The sequence below is a fragment of the Leptonychotes weddellii genome, chromosome 4 (genome assembly GCF_054177405.1).
Source record: "Leptonychotes weddellii isolate Sample4059 chromosome 4, ASM5417740v2, whole genome shotgun sequence".
Lineage (NCBI taxonomy): Eukaryota > Metazoa > Chordata > Mammalia > Carnivora > Phocidae > Leptonychotes > Leptonychotes weddellii.
Window position 1 is genome coordinate 26780802 of NC_138372.1, and position 19468 is coordinate 26800269.

At 45.4% G+C, this 19468-nt stretch overlaps 2 protein-coding genes and 1 non-coding gene across 10 annotated transcripts in view; 1 reads left to right on the forward strand and 2 right to left on the reverse strand.

Moving 5' to 3' along the window:
• MTF1 (metal regulatory transcription factor 1) overlaps positions 1-7743 on the reverse strand; it is a 38040-nt gene extending 30297 nt beyond the window's left edge. For both annotated transcript variants that reach the window (XM_081818121.1, XM_081818120.1), the window contains exons 1-2: positions 7673-7743; positions 5586-6044 (exon numbers count right to left, since the gene is read on the reverse strand). In XM_081818121.1, coding sequence (XP_081674247.1) covers positions 5586-5993 — 408 coding nt within the window. In that variant the 5' untranslated portion in view covers positions 5994-6044; positions 7673-7743. The remainder of the gene's footprint in view (positions 1-5585; positions 6045-7672) is intronic.
• A 1312-nt stretch (positions 7744-9055) lies between these two features.
• INPP5B (inositol polyphosphate-5-phosphatase B) overlaps positions 9056-19468 on the reverse strand; it is a 48003-nt gene continuing 37590 nt past the window's right edge. For 4 of the 7 annotated variants that reach the window (XM_081818130.1, XM_031016763.2, XM_031016769.2 and 1 more), the window contains 10 exons: positions 18885-18994; positions 17789-17924; positions 16420-16530; positions 15333-15495; positions 14257-14492; positions 13366-13479; positions 11824-11908; positions 11332-11459; positions 10149-10260; positions 9056-9902 (listed from right to left, as the gene is read on the reverse strand). In XM_081818130.1, coding sequence (XP_081674256.1) covers positions 9787-9902; positions 10149-10260; positions 11332-11459; positions 11824-11908; positions 13366-13479; positions 14257-14492; positions 15333-15495; positions 16420-16530; positions 17789-17924; positions 18885-18994 — 1311 coding nt within the window. In that variant the 3' untranslated portion in view covers positions 9056-9786. The other 3 variants (XM_081818133.1, XM_081818132.1, XM_081818131.1) reach the window with 3 other exon arrangements.
• Positions 12493-12600, forward strand: LOC115936537 (U6 spliceosomal RNA). The gene has a single exon (XR_004071971.1). It is a non-coding gene; the product is annotated as a U6 spliceosomal RNA (small nuclear RNA).

Here is a 19468-nt window from a genome sequence, read left to right on the forward strand (position 1 = left end):
CGAGTCCCGCATCGGGCTCTCTGCTCCTTGGGAGCCTGCTTCTCCCTCTGCCTCTCTCTCCCTCTCTCTGTCTCTCATTAATAAATAAATAAAATCTTAAAAAAAAAAAACCACTCTGTTCCTCTTCCAGGCCAGGGGGCCTCAGTGATGGAAGTGCCGAGGGCTATGGAGAGGTACTAACAGGCATACCGGCTTCGGCTTCTGCCCTGGGTTCCAACAAACTACCCCCCCCTCGCCCCGCCCCCAGCAGTCTCCCTGAAGGGCTGGGACTATTTCTTTGCCCTACCGGACAGCTGACAAAAGTAGGTACTTCATAAGTAAAAGCTTGTGGAAAGAGTGAATGGATCCTTAACACCAGAATTTCAAGCAGCAAAAGTCCTAGTTCTGAATGGCAATTCTGTGGGAGTTCAGAAGGGAGCCTGGAAGAAATGTAATCACAATATATGCAAAGACTAACAGCAAGTAGTTCCCCTCTGGGAGAGTCAGCAATATCCAGGTTTGTCAGAGTGGATCATTCTACTGCCTGAGGGGCTGATAATGAGGAATGAAATTGGAACTAGGTCTCCCAAAGTAAAGGACGTATTGCAAAACACTAGAGGCAAATTTTCCCCTTTATTCTTATACTTAAAATTTGTCATACTAAGGGGAAAAACCCCACAAAACTCCTCTTGGAGTGTCACTGACTAGTAATAGCAAGCAGCCTAATTCACAAAGCATCTCTGTAACTATGCTTCTTGGTAGAAAAAAAAAAGATATTCTTTTCCAATCAACGCACTGGAATACTTTGGTGCATCGTGAAGAACATATTTGGTATGGGATTCCTGGCTTTCTTCATACTTCCTGGCCAACTACTGAGCAGAAAAGTGGCAAGGTCAGTTAGCTACAGGGGGTACATTATGTTCACCAGTGTGGTTCATACAGAGGTGGATGAACACATAACTAGACAGTCCTGGCAGGTTCTCAGGAAGGGATGGATGCAAGAAAGTTTGGGAAATCATGGGCTACATGAACCAACTAAAGGAAACACAGCTGCTCAGAAGCCCAGAGCAGGGCATTAAAGGAGCAACCCCCTTTAGAATGCTGACTTGTGTAGAAGGACATATTTTGATTGGAGATTAGCAGGTGGATGGTGGTAAGACAGCAAGTATGAGAATAATATACATGAAATTAGAGTCAGAATGACCAGTGGGCCTGTGGAAGGAGAAGACAGTATCTGTAGCAAGGTTCTGGTTGGTTTATTTTTACGCAAGACAAGCAAAAGGCAAAAAAGTGAAGTAACAGGTAAGCCAACTACACACTATAGGAAACAATAGAACAATCAAGGGTAAACAGGAAAATCAGGCTAAAATCTGACTCAGAAAACAAACTGCTTGGGAAGCCAAGAAAACTAAGTAGTTATCAAATGATTTGGTTTCTCAAGAGTAACACCTGGACATGGAGATGGAGGGAAAAGACCAGGTTTTCAAAAAGGGGGAAGAGTGGGGGTACAGAAATCATGAAAAGTATTATCAAACAGTCATAAACATTGGCCTCTTTAGGCCAATTAAATGGATTTAAGTGCCCCCCACCCCCACCCCAATCACTGTTAAAGCAAAAGCTAAGGTAAGATGGTGCCTCAGGAAGGCAATGCCAGGTCATTAAGCAACATTTTCAAAGACTAAAAGCCACTGATGATTCGCCCTCAATCTCCAACAAACTCCACACCAACTGATTTTTCTAAAGTTTCTAGAATCTTCCATGTAGGTTCATGGATAGACTAGAAAGATACAATGGGATGAAAGTACAGTGAGCCAAATCCATAGTAGATTGAACAAGGTGTTCATAGTACCCTTCACCTTATCTACTCAACATGATCATCAAGACCTGAAGCCATGAATCGTAAACTAGGCTTGCAAGTATAGTCCCCAACTTACGATGGTTCGACCATACAGTGGTGAGGAAGCGATACACATCCAGGAGAAACTGTACTTCAAATTCTGAATTTGGATCTCTCCCCTAGCAGCGAGCCACGGCTCCCAGTCAGCCCCATCAACAGGAGGGTAAACAACCGATATACTTCTAGCCATTCTGTACCAATACAACCATTCTGTTTGTCACTTTCAGCACAGTATTCAATTAATTACATAAGCCGGTCAACACTTTATTACAAAACTGGCTCTGTGTTAGATGATTTTGCCCAACTACAGGCTAATGTAAGAGTTCTGAGCACGTTTAAGGCAGGCTAGGCTAAGCTATGAGATCGATAGGTCAGGTGTCTTCAATGTACTTTCCATGACATTTTCAACTTCTGACGGGTTTATCGAGACATAACCGCACCATGAGTCAAGGAAGATCTGGAGCACGGAGTGGGAAAGCGACAGCTCATATAAGTGATTGCATAATATCATTCCCTCCCTACCATCTCCTTTCCTGCCTAGATCAGCATTTCCCAAAATGTGTTCCACAAAATACCAACCCTGGAAATGACACCTGAAAATGGTTTCCCAAGTTCAAAGTATTCGGAGAAGTCTGCATTTCCTTCCTTCGCAATTATTAACACATCAAAAGCTCTGAAAAATTCTGTAATAAGCCTCTGTCTCGATTCAACTTAATGTTTCCCAAACAGTTGCTCTCAAAGCACTTTCACATAGTAATCATTAACTGAGGATGGCTTAAAGTTTAGGCTCTAAGCCAGGTTCACATTTTCTGTGCTAAAGAAATGATTCCACCCCCTTGAGTTGCTACTACCTCATCACTCTTCCTCCAAATACCATAGTAAACACACACACACACACACACACACACACACACACACAACTTGACACTTCCTGCCTCCAGTTTCCTCACCACCCACTCACTTCTCCATCACTGGAAATCTGGCTCCAGCCTCCAGTGCTCTATAGAAAGTCTTCTCATGGTGTGATCAGTGGACAGAGGGCAGAACCAATGGCTTCTCTTTGGCCCCTCAATCCCTCTGCAGGGTCACAGAGGAACAGTCACACTCCCTGACACTCTTCCCTGCCACAACACTGTATTTCACCCATCTCTTTGACTATGTGATCTTTGGTTCCTCTTTATCTTTTTAGCCTTTACATTCGCGGACCAACTCTGACTCCTCCCTTGAGTGAACTGCCCGTGGTTTGAACCCTTTATAAATCCTGAGCCAGTTCCTTGACTTCAGATCCACATTTCCAATGGGCTTCTCAACTTGTTCACTTTACTTTTCCTCAAGGACTCTTCATTCACTATACTCCGAACAAGCTCATCAGTTGCCCCCCCCAAACTTTCTCCTCTTCCTGATTCTTCTTATGAACTCACCATTCCCAGACGATGAGGCGAACAGCAGAGTCCCCTGCTTTCTCCTCAGCCTGACACGGCAGTCTGAACAGGCCTCTGATAAAGTACCTATCATGGTTTACTCTAACTACTCAACATGCTTCCTAGTCTTGAAGCTCCAATCAATCCTCTGTGCAGCCTCTTAGCTAAGACAGAGAAGAAACCCGACATACTTGGAAAAATGGATGAATCCTTTGAATCATACCCAATTCATGGCTCATTCTTCGAACGCCAGTAATATATGAGGTTCTCTTATACTTCAACAAAAGCTCTGGATTCTTTCTATTTACAAGGCCATTAACCTTCATCAGACTCAAATGAAACCCCAGATCTAAACTACGACTACCTCCTAACTGGGCAATCAAGCTACCACTGCTACCAGAGCAATATTTCTAAAATGCTACTCTAACCACATCACTCCTTGGCTCAGACACCTTCAATGGTTTCCCACTATTTCCAGAATACAGTCCAAACCCCTGGGCATGTTATCACTGCCTTCCATGTCTGGATCTCTGCTACCTTTCCATCCTTATTTTCAACTACCCCCTAACCCCCTAAGCTCCCTATGTTCTAGTCCAGGAGTAGGCACACTCCAGCCAGTGGGCCAAATCTAGCCCACTGCCTGTTTTGTAAATAAAGTTTTACTGGGTAACAGCCAATCAACATTTTGGGCCAGATCATTCTTTGTTGCAGGAGGCTGTCCTGTACATTGCTGAATGTTTAATAGGATCATTGGCCTCCACCCACTGGATTCCAGCAGCACTTCCCCAGTGTGACGACCAAAAATGTCTCCACACGTTATTAAATGCCTTATGCGGAACAAAACTGCCCCAATTAAGAATCACTATTCTAGAGATTTCCAAGTACAAGCTAAGAGTAAGTATGATATCACTGCTAATAAAATACAAACTATACAGCAATTGTAGCATAGTGTACAGATTAAGAGATAAGAGTCGCACAGTATTCAGTGCTGGCTGCCTCACTATTGGGAGATTGTGCTCCACTGTGAATTTTAAGAAGACTTTGGATAACTGGAATTCATATAATCCAAGGTGATCAGACTGATGAGAAACTAGTGAAGAATGTCACAGAGGAATATTTAAGTAAATCAAGGTGGTTAGCCTGTACAAGAGAAGATAAAGAGAAAGCCATGATCTTTAAATATCTGTTGTCCTGTCAGAGGAAGGTTTAACTTGCTATTGTTGAGGAAGGCAGAACCGGTGGGCAGCAGCTGCAGGAAGGCAGGTTTTTGGCCCTATACAAGGAAAAGCTTTCTAACAATCAGAGCTGGCCAACAAATGTATGAGGCTGAGTGGTGAAACACAGTGCTCTCGTCATTCTGCAAGTGTTCAAGCAGAGACCAGATGAACTCATGTCAGAGATGCCATAGAGAAATCCTGCCTGAAATGGAAGGTAGGACGAGAAGGTTTCTCTCTGGTTGCTTCCAGCTCTGAGATTCTATGGCTAGTAGTGGAAAAGTCATATGGCACGAATAATAAAATTCTCCAATTCCAAGACCTTAATTACAGCATAAGAGAAAAATATTTTGCTAAACGATTTACCCTATGTCTGTCTGGTAACATTTTACATTTAGTCCCTGACACGGCGACTACCAGTGATCTGTTTTTTTCTAATGGACCTGTAATCAGTTCTAAATAATGCCTATCACTACCTTTAAACCATCTCTTTCATTCTGCTAATGATCACCACACCAGTACAATTTGTACAATGCTTTACGGTTTTCCAACCATCGTGACATACATTACCTTACTCACAGTAGCTAAGTATGAGCATGAACACTTATTTTAGATAACCTGCTCTCATTTACTGTCTCTTGCCTGAATTTCTTATGAGAGAAAGCGAGGCCTTATTATTCATCAAATATTCACTACGAAAATAAAACATATTCTACAAGATACTCATCTCCAAAACAAATTATTTATCCACACCCGAGAAATAAGCCAAATCTAGTTATTTCAACATCAAAACATGGACTTACCTCAGTGAAATTTCTATTTTATTTATGATTTGGGGAGGAAAATTTGAAACACTAGAATTCAGCTTTCCCAAATTTCAATGTGGCCATACAAACTAAAAGTTCCAGAAAGCAGTCACAACAAAATGTGAAGCATATGTGTTGTTGACAAGCAAAGCCATTGTAGGTCCTCATTGCAGGGACTCCTTTATTCCCCAGCTAAAACTGCCAACACGAGTTGTGTAAGGACTTTGCTCCAAAGCTAAACTGGGCCCTCACCCACTGCTTTACTTACTTCTTTACGTTTCGTTTCTGGACATTCCGACTGCAGAGTGAGAGTTGCACCTTCGATATTTCTTGGCATGGGCGTGGAACCAGGGTTTATTGTTAAATGAATCTGATCTGGTGAGATAATGTGTTGCACATAACCCTGGGACATTGCTTCATGATCTATTAGGTGAAAGCCTTCTTCACCCCCTACTAGAAAAGGCAAGTGTTCGCCACACTGTCCATCGTCGTCTTCATCCTCCAAAGTGCCAGGGTCCTGCTCAATAAGAACAGTTGTCCTATCATAAACAGTTCCAGATGAGGAAGGCACCAGTCCGTTTTTATCCACAAACCTGAGCATCTTGTCATCGGGGGTCAGCTCATCTTCCTCTGCCTCAAAGTAGATGATGTTGTCGTCTGGACTGTGTTCCCCCATGGTTCAATCGTGCTCAGCCCAATTGTGAGAAATGGAAAGGTAATGACCTGTCTGCAATAGGACAAAGCCAGAGTTAAGAGTCAAACCCAGGGACCTCCTCAGCAACCACAGGGCTCATTTTTCCTCTCACTTGAAGAATAGACCAAAGTAAATGAAAATCATCTTCCTTGGGAATATTTTTTGAAGTTTAACTTTGAAACCATCAAGTCATTTTAAAGGAAAAGCAAAGTCTTTAAAAAAAAAAACAAACTGAAGAAATAAGTAGCAGTTCTTAAGACCTTCCAAACATGCCTTACTACCAAACAATTCCTAAAGGGGATAAAAGGGCAAACTGCTTCAAGGCTGAGTTGTTTTAAGTCTTAAAGTAAGAAAACCCCAGTCACATATCCCCCAGATTAGACCATGGGGGCAGCGTAGTCTATTGTGGAAATAGAACTTTGGAAGCAGGGTCACCTACCCACAAATCCCAGCTTTGCCACTTACTACTTGGGTAACTTTTCTGTACCCGATTTTTCTTGTGGGTAAGCTGGGACTGGTAGTTCCTTCTCCCAAAGTTGTTACGCAGAGTAAAAGAGATAATATATGTTAAGGCACAATGTCTGAGAATAACAGGGAAAACAAGTGTGAATTCATTCCCTCCTTCTAAAACAGATGTTTCAGCTTCTGGGTAGGGGGGCTGATCCCCAGTCAGGCATATTCAATGAAGATCATTATATCCATTAATCTTCTAAAACAACGTGGTGTCCGCTAGAACCTATGCTTGTATAGTGTGCTCTCTGCAGCGAGGGAACGGTGAATCTTATTTTTGTTTCTACTGCCCCTCGCACAATACAATTACACCAAGAGTTCAGGAGATGTCAGCTAAATGAATGAAAGACCTGCAGATATACTCTCTTGGGAAGACATACTCTCTTAGAAAGGTATGTTCTCTTGGAAAAAATACCAAATTTGAAGCTTTCCTGTTCTGGATTCGTTCTTCTTCCTTTAGCTGCAAACACACAGGTTCTACAAATGTGGGTTTGGCAGGCAGAACAGAATTTAAAAATAATCAGCACATCACTTTTAGTTTTCAGTCTGGCTTTGCACTTTTTCTCTTCTGCTCTGGGTTAGAAAGTGAACCTTTACATAGTGGGGCGGCTAGACAGAGAAGTATTTAGCAGAGACAGGCCAAGGGATCAGATCCGGGAGGAACCTGCCCGACCCCTTGCTCTGGCTTACGCAACCCGGTAGATGCACATTTCGCTGCATCTGAGGAGAGATAAGAGCACCGGAGGCCCCACAGGGCTTCCCCGGCACCATCAGCGGCTAAGCGGAGACCAACTGTCCGGAACAAACAAGACCAGGAGGCTTGAGGGTGGCATACGAGGAGTACAAACGGAGTACCCTTGAGAGAAGGCTGAGAAAAGGAACCTGACTGGGATAGCCCCCAGACGGGGCTACACAGAAAAATCTGAAGACAGGCTGGGGGGCTCCAAGCCGGGCGAAGAGGGGCAGGGTCCGGGTCTCCATGGAAACAGGGAAGGGGGGCTGGATACCCATCCCCATGGAAACGGAGGAGGGGTGGGGTCCCTATGGTGACCAGACTGGGGTCTCTAGTGGGAAATGCTTCAGGAGGGAGCCTAAGTCCCGCGCCCCCCGGGAAGCCCCCAGCCCAGGCCGCGTCTAGTTTCGCCTTTTACCTCCGCGGCTCCCGGCAACGGCGGCAGCGGCAGCTTCTCCCCTCCCCAGCGGCACCATGATTGCCCCCACCTTCCCCGAACGTCACTTCCGCTTCCGCTTTCCGGAGGAAGGAGGAGATACCGGCCCCGCCTCTCCCTGGCGCTTCTAGTTGGTTTAGGCGGTGTGGGGGCTGAGCTCGAGCCTCCAATTGGCGAGCAGGAGGGGCAGGGCGGGGCGGGGTGCCGCGGAGACGTCGCGGGGCCGTAAGTTCGTCCCGCGCTGAGAAGCGCCCGCTGCATCCGCAGTCGGCCGGCTGTCGGGGTGTCCGCCTTTTGGCGCCAGACGCAAGGAAAGGGGGTCGAACCTCCCCAACCACTAGTCGAAAGTAGCCCCAGCCCGGCTTGCGCCGGCCGCCCTCACCCTCGCAGCCACAACTGCAACGGGAAGGACCCCAGTTAGCCATCCGAATTCCAGCTCGGACCCTCAAGGGGAGCCTGCAAGGCTATGACCTTCCCGGCTTTCGCCCTCTGGTGATGAGGGGAAGCTGGGACCAACCAAAGTTAATGTACCAGTGGGGTCAAGAAAGGAAGATGGGATCCAAATGGCAGAACCAAGCCCAGCCAGAGGACGCCGCCGCCTCCCCCGCCCCCACTAGCTATCACAAGACACCCCACTGCTTCCCCCTCATTTCTGCCCAGGCTGTCGGTTCCAACTTTTCCCCCTGCGAAGGACTGCCGGCTTCCACGGGACTCCCGCCCGGGCCCGTCAGCGCCACCTATTTGCCATTCCCCCCTTTTTTTTTTGACCGGTCACGCTGTCATCCTATCAGCCCGCCTCTGAGTCACATTTCACACTGCCAAGGAATGTTGGTGTCCCAGTGCCCAAGAAGCGACTTTGCACGTGCCTTCCTTATTTTCTTTTTAAGATTTATTTATTTTAGAGCATGAGTGGGAGGGGCACAGGGAGAGGGCGAGAATCTCAAGCGGACTCCGCCATGAGCGAGGAGTGAGGAGCTGGATGTGGGGCTCTATCCCATGACCCTGAGATCACGACGTGAGCTGAAACCAAGAGTCGGATATTCAACCAACTGTGCCACCCAGGCGCCCCTCTCCGTCTTTTTTAAATGCCTGTTAAATCTGTTAGAACCTCCCAGCGGCCACTGCCTGATTTTCCCATAAGCTACTTCTCTAGAATATTCAGAGTGGGACAACTCCCAGAGACTAGATCTGGGTCAAGGTGTTCAGGCCATGCCTGTACATCTCTTGCATGAAAACTATGAATAGTGATTGTTACCCACCAGACTGCCAGGCAACTACCTCTTTGGCTCCTGACCACCTGCCCCAATGCTTAAGCCACAAAAAGTCCAGCAGCCATCCCTTAAGAGATAAAAACATACAAACAACCACTGTTAAAAATACATTTATCATTAAAATATATTACATATATGAGAGAGGGGATGCATCATACACAGTTCAGAGGATTTGTTGACCCAGAAAATCCCATTTGTTTCACCAAACACCCACTTTCTTCGGTACCTTCATTTTCAAGCCACTGTATTGCCCTGAGGCTGAGTGGCCAGCCCCAGAGTTGCTGAGCCACATCTGAGTAGGAAAAGGGGTAGGGTTTGTATATACATATACACATGTCTTTAGAGCACTGGAAACATCTGGGGTGGCTGTGACCTGTTTATCCAGCAGATTCCACTTGCATTCTTGCTGTCCAATTCATTCTCCCTTTAGGACCCCAAAGGTTGTTCAAATATCTGGTCATGGGGAGCCCAGTCCAGGCTACAGGGAAGGCACTGACTATGCCCAGGAGGCACTCTGAGTGAGCACAGGAAATACAGTTATTTAAACATCTTTAAAGTTTAAAAAAATAGAGAGATCTGTGTTGAATAACTAAAGTTGAACATTGACTGTCAGTTTTATTGTGGCGGATTTCCCCCATGTCTTCAGAACTCAGAGTGACGGGACTGTGACAGCCATAGTGGGGGGGGGGGGTGTCAGGGCTCAGGAAACAGGCAGCTGCCGCTTTTGTTTCCAAGAGGCCTCACGACTTCTTGTGGTAGTTCTTGATCTTAAACAGGTGGGGCTGGTAATTGGCTGCCTCGAGTAAAATAGGAGAGGAGATAGGCTCAGGGTGAGTTGCAGAGGAATAGGTGAATAAATTCTTGAGCCTTCTTCTTCTCTGCCGTGTCAAGCTTTTGGTGACCAGCTGGGTTTCGAAGCAGTAAGCTGCCAAATATGCTAGCTGCATGAAAAACACAGAAGACAAATGATTCAGCAAAAGAAACACTACTTATTCTGGTACAGTTGAGTTGGGAGGAGTGCCCCAAAGCATTATTTTCTGCTTGAAAAAAACTATGTGAGGGTAAACTTGGCCCAGAGCTGGAGATTTAGTTCCACTACAGTGATCTTGGGACCTTCCTCAAGCACATTCCTCATAATGAGTCTCTCAGTATGCAGAGATGCTTTCCACAGACACTCGACTGCTTACCTAGAATATTCGCATCCAAATGATTTTTTGCTGATTTTTTCAGCAGTTCTCGCAGAAACATCATCAAGTAGTTGAAGACATTTTGGTGGAATGTAGGGAGGGTAGAAATGACCTGAAAGAGGGAGAATTGGCATTTGTCTTTTCATTCATTCATTCAATCATTTGTCAGACATCTACTATATTCCAGGAGCTGAGTACATGATCCAAGGACATGAGTAAGACTGTGCACGGGAAACCCTGATCACTTACCACTTGGCACAAGTGTCAAAAGAGAAGCACAGATCAAACGCTATGTGAATTTAGAGCTCAATAGCCTAACTATGTGTTCTCAAAAGGTTTACAGGAATAGAAGACATTTTAAGCTGGGTCTTGAATATAAGACAAGACTGGACTTGCAGAGGTAAGGCAAAAGAAAGTGTAAAAAAGGTAAGAGAAGGAAAACAGTGAGATAAGGAGAGAGAACACACTGAGAAGTCAATTTTAGCAGGAGTGCCCCTGTTTGAACAGGTGCTGAGCCTGGAGGGGTCGATCAGGCTAGAATTCAATGAGTACTCCAGCTATCTGCGTATCATCATTATCACGTGGGAAGCTTGTACAAGATATATTCCAAAAGAGATTCTGATTCAGTGGATGTGGGATGAGGCTCTGGAACCTATATTACTAGCAAGTTTTCTAGATTATTCTGCTATGGCCTGTTAATGTGTGAACTATTAGGCCAGATGGTTAAAAGTCTTGAACATTTGTTTAAGAAAATCATTAATTGGCAAATGGAGAGCCAAGTGTGGTTTTTGACCAACAGTGACGAGAGTGATTAGAGTTTTAGAGCATGTGGTCTGATGGCAGTATACAAAACAAATGAGCAGAGGGAAAGCCTGAATGCAGGGCTTAGAACCAAGGTGAGTGGACGAGAATGGAAGATGGGTGACAGATCAAGGGAACTGGGCATGTGGGAGGCGAGCAGAGGACGACTCAGAAATGACTCAGGTTTCTGGGTTGAGTCACTGGAATTCAGGGTGAAGCCATGAAAAGAAGAGGGGACATGAGAGGAAGAACAGGTTTGGGAAGGAAAGCTATGGAGTTGAGTTGCTAGGACACTGCGTTTGAGGGACTGCACCCACTTTGTTCCCTCAGGCCCCATGAGGCCTGGGGCTGCAACATGTGAATGCTCAACGCTTCCCCTCACCTGTTTACTCGCAGTGTAGTTGCCAGAACACTCCAAGCAGTTACGGTAGGTGTTGTAGCAGATGACGGGCTCTGGCAGGCTCTCCAGGAAAAGCAGCAAGGCTTCAGCTACAGAATGATTGCTGGCGGCTTTTGGCCCATCGTTAAGGAACTGGCGATGCCGTGCCGTGGTTAGGAAAAGGCCCGGGAGCGAGCACATGTCAGACATGCCGCCTGCCCCGTACGGCTCTGCTCAGAGCTAGGATGCCAGCCTGACATAGTGAAGGGGCCAAGCTGTTTGTCGGCTTAGTTGGGCCCTCCTGAGTTCCTGCTATATTGGTTGCTTAAAGTTGTAAAGTCTTCTCTATGCAAACTTTAAGTAAGAAAAAATATGATAGCTGAGGACACAAGATCTGATTTTGAGCCTTAAAATAATACTCCTTCTTTTCTCTCATCTCTTAATCATATTCACACATACACATGCACGCACACATACACGAATGTCTGAGGATACAGAGGGTTTCAATCATTCCAGTATCCAAACAGTCCCTGATATGCTCAAATTCCGACCTCAGGCCTGGCTGCTGAAACAGATCTTCCTGCAAAAAAAAAAAAAGAAAAGAAAGTCACCACATAATTACATTCTCAGAAAATCAGCCATGATCTCCTGACCTAGAAATATGATCACCACCAAGGTGCAAAAAGGGAGCAGTGACGTGAGGCCTTTGAATCAACCAGTAAACAATCTGATAAAGTTAGGGCTGATGCGGCTAATTCATCTTGCAGGCTTTCCCGAGCATGCTCCCATGACAGGTCTTCAAAGTCATAAAACATCTATTATAAAACTATAGGTAGGGCATAGTACTCACAACAGTAAGGGAAAACTTAAAACTATGTTTCCTGCAGTGTTGTGGAAGGATTAACCAAAAAAAGAAAAACGTGAAGAAAATATATCATTTATAAGATAGAAAAAGTTAAAAAGACACCACCTTGCTTTGTGAAAACAAGATTATGGCAATAAAGGTATTTCCATTAGTCCTAGCATGTCTTTATTAATTTGTTTTATTAAATGACTTAATGCCACATAACTGAAAATAATATTCTATGTATTGTTCAAGTTACACTTGAAAGGAGCTCTATGGAGAAGGCAGATACTAGCACAGTACTTAAGAACGTGACTTCTGTCCTCGATTCAGCAGCACATACACTAAAACTAGGACAATACAGAGAAGATTAGCATGGCCCCTGCGTAAGACTGTGACGTCTATAGCCAGACTCCCTGGGTTCAAATCCCCATCCTGCCCATTTATCAGCTCTGGGATTTTGACCAAGTTACTAGCCTTCCGGACCTCTGGTTCTTCATCTGAGAGCTATCATGAGAATGAACTGAGGCAATGCTGTTAAACACTTAGAATAGTGTTTGGGACACTGTAATAATAAGGGGGGGGCAGGGCAGCGGCGGGGGTGGGGGAGTAAAAAGAGAATGTCGTAAGAACGTACGTTGCTCCCAAGTGGTAAAGCTGTGGTAGACTATAGTTTGTATTAGTCTCCCTATATGAATGAGTCAGTGAAACTGACTGATCTGATCTCATGAAGCTTGCCCAAATCACTCTAGAAATCAGGCCTCCTGACTCATGGCCTGGGGGCTCCATCTGGTCTCCTGCCTCCATCTGGCTTATCAACAAGGTAGCCCCTCCCATTCCTAGAAACTGGCAAGAGTTCATCAAAAGGAGAGCAGGCTGACATCTTGAGAAGAATCCAGATGGCTCTCTACTTGGAGGACCCCAGAGGCCAGGGGAGGGAACATGCTGTACCGAGAAGGCCATCCTATGCAAGGCTGCTTCCCTTGGGGGTAATCAAGTGCTCTCTGTAATAGCAAGGTCTCATGTGGGTGTAAAACATGAACCTATCTGTCCCCACTCACTCCCTCGGGAAGGGACAGCTTTCCACAGATTCCTTGGGGTAAAAGCTTCTTACACCAAAAGTTCTTGGGGCTGATGCTCTTCCCCAAGGCAGTCTGGCCTCAATCAGGTCTGACTGCTTAACCGCCACCTACCTGCTGGACAGCATTTTGGTACAGGTAATCAACCATCATCCAGAGCTCTTTGGGGATTCCCAACGGGTTCTCCAACTGGACCCCATCATCTTCAGTCTGTAGGGGCATCAGAGTCTGAAAAGAAATAAAAAGCATAATACAAAGGCCAACCAATGGACCTTCTGACGGGCTGGCTCCAGGAGAATACAAGATAATGGGGGCAGCAAACCCACAGAGGAGGGAAAGCACTTCAATCCCCTAAGCAAACATTCCACAGGCAAAAAAATGAAATTAGGTGGCATAATCAAGGTACAGAAGGTGATTTTTGAGAATTAGGAGTGGGTTATGGCAAGCAGTTTCAATAAATCAGGTGAAATATGCATCATTTTCTTTGAAAAAACATCCTGCCAAGAGCATTTCACTGTCAGGAACAGGGAGACAGTGTGGTCTGGTGCAGTAAGGGCAGAGACTTAGGAGTCCAAAAACCTAAATGTAGGGGCCAGGTCCACTGTTAACTCACCATGTAACCTGTGACCAATCACTCTCCTTACTAGGCCTCTGTTTTCATCTTATATAATGGAGAGGATAGAAATCAAGAGTCCCTAAATTAAAAAGTGCACTGGAATGGGGGGGGGGATATGCACATTACTATAAATCGGCTCTGAAGTAGAGTCCTTGTATTCAAATTGTCTCCACAGGAGTCATTTACATCTCAGAAAATTTAGTTCAGGATGATGACCAAGTAATGATTAAAACAAAAAAAAGGAATAAAATCATGGGCCAGGGAAGCTTCGTATCTTAGTATCCATGGCTGAGTTTCTGTGATATACTATATGTGAAAGACTGAGAATATCCTGCTTCACTGGCTTGGCTGCTACAGTTATATATGCTTCCATATGGCATGAAACTCACCAGCTCTCTAATTGTTTCCAGTGGCAGGTCCAAGATCGGCTCCCTCATGTAGCACAATGTATGAATGGGAGATCCAAAACAGCTGGGCAGGTAGTTCCCAGACACAGACAAAAAGTAATCCTCTCCCCTGTCCAAGTGCAAAACCAGAATGTCTTCGATTTTGTCTTCACCTGAGTTGAGCTTTGTAGCTGTGGTCTTATTTACAAATAGCTCCAATTCAATCTCAATGGCAGAATCTGAAGAAAAACATTAGAAGTAACATTGGCTGGTGGGAGGCCAAGAGGAAAGGGGGAAAGAGGACAGCAGGGTCAAGGATCAGGCACAAAGGGCTGGGAAAGGATATCAGAGGTATCAGCCAACCAATAAGTATGTATGTGCTCAGCACTCAGAGGACACATGAACAAGGAGTTTATAGTCCAAGTGGGGATATAAAAACAACAAACAAAAACACGTGAAGAGGCAACTGCTATGAAATTCAAGTACAAAGGAGCACAGCTCAAGTTAGAATTATTAATACAATCAGAAGGCATGGATCAAAGAGCTTGCCCTGGGCCAGGTCACATGAAGACACCTGATCCAGGAGAAAATATAATGCAAGTATCAGCCTGTGAATTGTCCACAAAACAGGCTTTCATCCCTCTGCCACACAGCATGATGCAGAGTGCAAAGGAGAAGTTAGGGGAAAGACACAAATGGTACATTCCAGGGCCAGATATAATTTCTGGATTACCACCCCGTTATCTTTCCCTACAAGAGCAGACGCTGGGAGCTGATTATAGTGAGGCAGACAGTGAAAATGGGTCCTTCAAGAGCAGCACCTGCTTCCCAGCGATCTTCTGTCTTCTCTTTCTGTGAAATTATGGAACACACACATGGCTGAGAAAGCTTTTCAAGCTGACCTCATGCCCCTTCCTGTTTTATTTCTTATTTATGGATGGTTCCCCCACAGGGCTTTTAGAAGTTTCGATCAGACAAGAAATGCTCAGAAACAAAAAAAGCTTACTTGAGAAAAATAAACAGTCGGGGGAGAGCGTTCCCCAAACCAGCAACCAGGAACCTGGGAACGGAGGCCTCACCTGGCAGGAGGAAGCCTCTGCTGGGGTTGGCATTCAGCCACTGCTTACAGTAAGACTTTTCATCAGGCTTGTTGATGAATTCAAACTGACAGGGAACTTGTCCATTTTGAATTGTAAAGGACTGTACTTGCAACTGCATGTACTTCACATTCTGAAAACAGAACTGGGAACAGGCCCGGGACCAGTCAGATCAATGCCCTCTTCTTGGCGACCCGCCCAGCCACCCCAACTGGGCAATCTTTGCCTTGTCTGGAAAAACAATGAAGGACCACCTCTTTCAAATCATGTTTCTGCTTTAAGTATGTCCCTGGGAGGCCACGGCGGTCTGTGTTTAACCCAGAAACCCAAAAACTTAGGTTGTTTTATAAATAAATTTCCTGAGGGAATCAAAGTTCGAACCTTCTATTTTCTATACCCAAAGACCATTTCCAAAATACCTTTAAAAATTCCACCCCCAAACATAAAGACCAAGCACATCCTTCCAAGTAGCTGGACATCTAAGGCATTAAAAAATACCCACACCATAAATCCCCATTTGACTGACTTCTTGACATTGTCCATTCTGAATAATCTATGCTGTAGCTCCTCCACGAAAAATCTTCTGCCCTAACTTGACTTCCCCCACCACCCATCCCTTTTCTACACTGCCTGCCCTCCCACCAACACCGGTGTGTGTACCCAAGAAATTGTGACTCAACTTAATCTTGGTCAAAGCAAAACATCCAGAGGAAGACAACCCCCTGCAAGAATACAGACCAGCTATACTAAAACCAAACAAAACACCTCTTGGCTCATCTGTGCCATCATTTAAATCATGAACGGCCCATATGTGGGTGAAATCTATGAGCCACAAAGGTCAAAGACTTCTGATACAGAAGATCAAGAGAAGAACATAATCTAAACCAACAACCCCCCTCTCCTCTCAGCTAACACCAGCAGCTTCACTGTAACTAGAGGCGGCCCGTCTAAAAGACTGGAGTCCAGGGGTCGGACAGGTGGCTCCTAGATTTCTGAGGCCTCAAAGATGAGATTTAAGTTCTACAAATAGAAGAGCCTGTTGCCAATATTCTCAACATGTTCTTCCTACCTCTCGCTTAGAAAGGGACACAGAAGGAATGTTGGCATTTTCCATCTTGTCCAGGGAGTGAACAATCTCCTCCAGAGTCTTCCGGTAACGTTCTTCGTTGACCATCTTCACCTGGGAGGGAAATAGCGGAGCCTGAGTGCCTTCTGCCCGTTTCCTCCTTTTCAGGAAAGAGGACATGCTGGGCACTGGGCAAGAGCAGTTGGCAGCCACACAGAAAGTGAAGACCAAATAGATTTAATTAACAAAGAGCCCAATTAACAATAGATTCAGAGGGGTTCTCCAGAGGCCGAGCTTGTGATGAAGTCAACTGCTTCCTGATGAGCAGGGAGAAGACGCAGGGGTGGAAGCCTGGTGGGCAGCTCTGCCTGGGTCGCAGCTCTAGAGCAGAAAGATGCCCAGTGACTAGCTCTACTTCGTTTGCTGCTATCCACAGGCCTGTGGCGAGAAACCTCTAGGGTTTGATTTCAAATAGCATTTCTCAAGTTTTTGTAACCTGTGTTCCAACAGCCAAGATTTTGTCAGGCTTTCCCTTCTGTATTGTGAGTTATAAACACAATTTTTGTCACTTTCCAATAAGAAAACTGTACCATTCGTTAGGCTTTTTCAAGCTACTCACACCCTCACAGATTCTGATATGCCTCTACCTGAACCCTTGAGAATGGATAATATAAAGAAACAGAAATCACAGAAGAAGAAGATAATAAGCAAAAAGATGTTCAACCTCACTAGCAATCAAAGAAATGTGATCTAGAATAATGAAAGATCTCCTTCTTTTGGCTCCCTGGGTTGGCAGAAATTTAAGACAGGTAAAATCCAGTATTAGCCAGGGTGTGGGAAATAAGCTCATATAGAGTTGGCAGAGGTGGGAGGATGAGGGAACTCTACCTTTACTGACATGGAAAGATCTCCTAAGACATAGTCAGTAGGGGAAAAAAAAAGATGTTCTCTCAGGACAATATGTGTAATATGATCTCTTTTACAAAAAGAACAAAACATCCTCTATGTTGTATATAGAATACGGACATGTTTGTAAATGCATAGAAAAAGTCCTGGAAAGATACAGTCCAAAAAGCAAAGGGGAACTTCCATGAACATAGAAATTTATACTATAATTAGGAATTAAATTTAAATTAGAACAATTTTTTTTTTTAATTTTTAAGTAACCTCTATGCCCAACGTGGGGCTCGAACTCACAACCCCAAGATCAAGAGTCGCATGCTCTATGGACTGAGCCCGCCAGGTGTCCCTAAAAACAATTTTTAAGAGCTTTCTCACACAGAGTGGGGAGAAGGCCAGAACGACAGAAGTGGTGTTGGTTATGAGAACCAATTCCCAGAGTGCTCACGACAGGGGTCACCTGCCCACCTACCCCGATGTCAAACACTGAGCTGACAGGCTTGTGGTCACTGGTCTTCAGGGCCATGTGGCTCTGGTAACTCAGCTGCGTGATGTTCTTCCCTTTCCAGAGGACCCGGTCACACCAGGCAGGAGCACGACACTTCTCACTGAAATGCAAAGTCCGCACTGGGGGCCCACACAGGCATAGCAGCCCCCGCTGCGTGGCCGGCGCCCCGGCGCAGCTGCGGAATGAGGGGCCAGGGCCTTCAAGTCCACGGGGCCCGAGGGATCCAAGAAGGCACAGAGATTCGGGCCCACCAGGGGATAGCATGTACCCTGTGGGTGTCACCGAAAACAGCTGTGAGGGCTCCAAGGCAAACGCTGTTCGGAATGACTCTCTGTTCTTTTACCCTCCTATGGGGAGGAGATGAAAAAGGCAATCTGGAAGTAAGTACTCTGCTTGACACAGGCTCTGAATTCCTACGGCCTCGGTTATAATCCTGGTTCTATACTAGCCTGCTTAGGAGGCTCTTTATCTTATTTTTATCTCTTTTCTTTTAAGATTTTTTTTATTTTTAAGTAATCTCTACACCCAATGTGGGGCTTGAACTCATGACCCCAAGATCAAGAGTCGCATGCTCCACCGCCCGAGACAGCCAGACGCCCCTTAGAAGGCTCTTTAATTTCTGCATGCCTCAGTTCCCCGATCTCAAAGCTGAGGATTATAAATCACACCTCCTTCAGCTGGCAGCTGAAGGATGAAGTGAGGTAACAGAGGTAAAGGGTATGAAATAATGGGAGGCATACCAGAAGCACTAATGCAACGTGATAAACTCCTATGTAATGACCAAGTACAAGCTAAGCGGGTTGGAGTCATCCTATCCCCCTAAGCATAGCTGAAAAGTAAATCATAATGGAACAAGGCTAAGGCGGTCAAAAAGAAAACATGCAGGAAGACAGAGCTGCTGAATGAGCAGACACTGATGGAAAATGTTTGACGCCAGAGTGCAAAACACGGGGAAGTCACAGGAATCCTATCCTCCTTCTTTAGGCCCACGGGGACAAGTGCTTCCCTAAATTCTGGGGTTTCCATTTGCTCAGTCCCCCGGAAGAAACCCCCTACCTACCTGGTATCCCAGTCATCGGAGCCAGTATCATACTTATAGGTAGGCTGGAAAGTGAGCTCGCCTTCAATGAAGCCTTCAAAGACAGCCTTGGTAGCCATCTGAGTTTTCAGCTATAAGAAAGAATGGAAGGGGGGGGGGAAACACCTCAGAATAAAAAAATCAAACCTTGAATTAGCAGAGGAAAGGAAGTCAATCTGGAATCTGAACACTGACCCAAAGGGAAAGGCCCATGAGAAAGCTATCCTATAAGATCTTGAGAACTAGGGGCGCCTGGGTGGCTCAGTCGTTAAGCATCTGCCTTCAGCTCAGGTCATGATCCCAGGGTCCTGGGATCGAGCCCCACATTGGGCTCCTTGCTCAGCGGGAAGTCTGCTTCTCCCTCTCCCACTACCCCCGCTTGTGTTCCCTCTCTCGCTGTGTCTCTCTCTGTCAAATAAATAAATAAAATCTTAAAAAAAAAAAAAAGATCTCGAGAACTAAATCCTAGGAAGGGGAGTGAGTTGACCACTCCTTTGCCTCTTATACAGTTTTTTTTTTTTTGTTTTTTTTTTATTTATTCATGAGAGACAGAGAGAGAGAGAGAG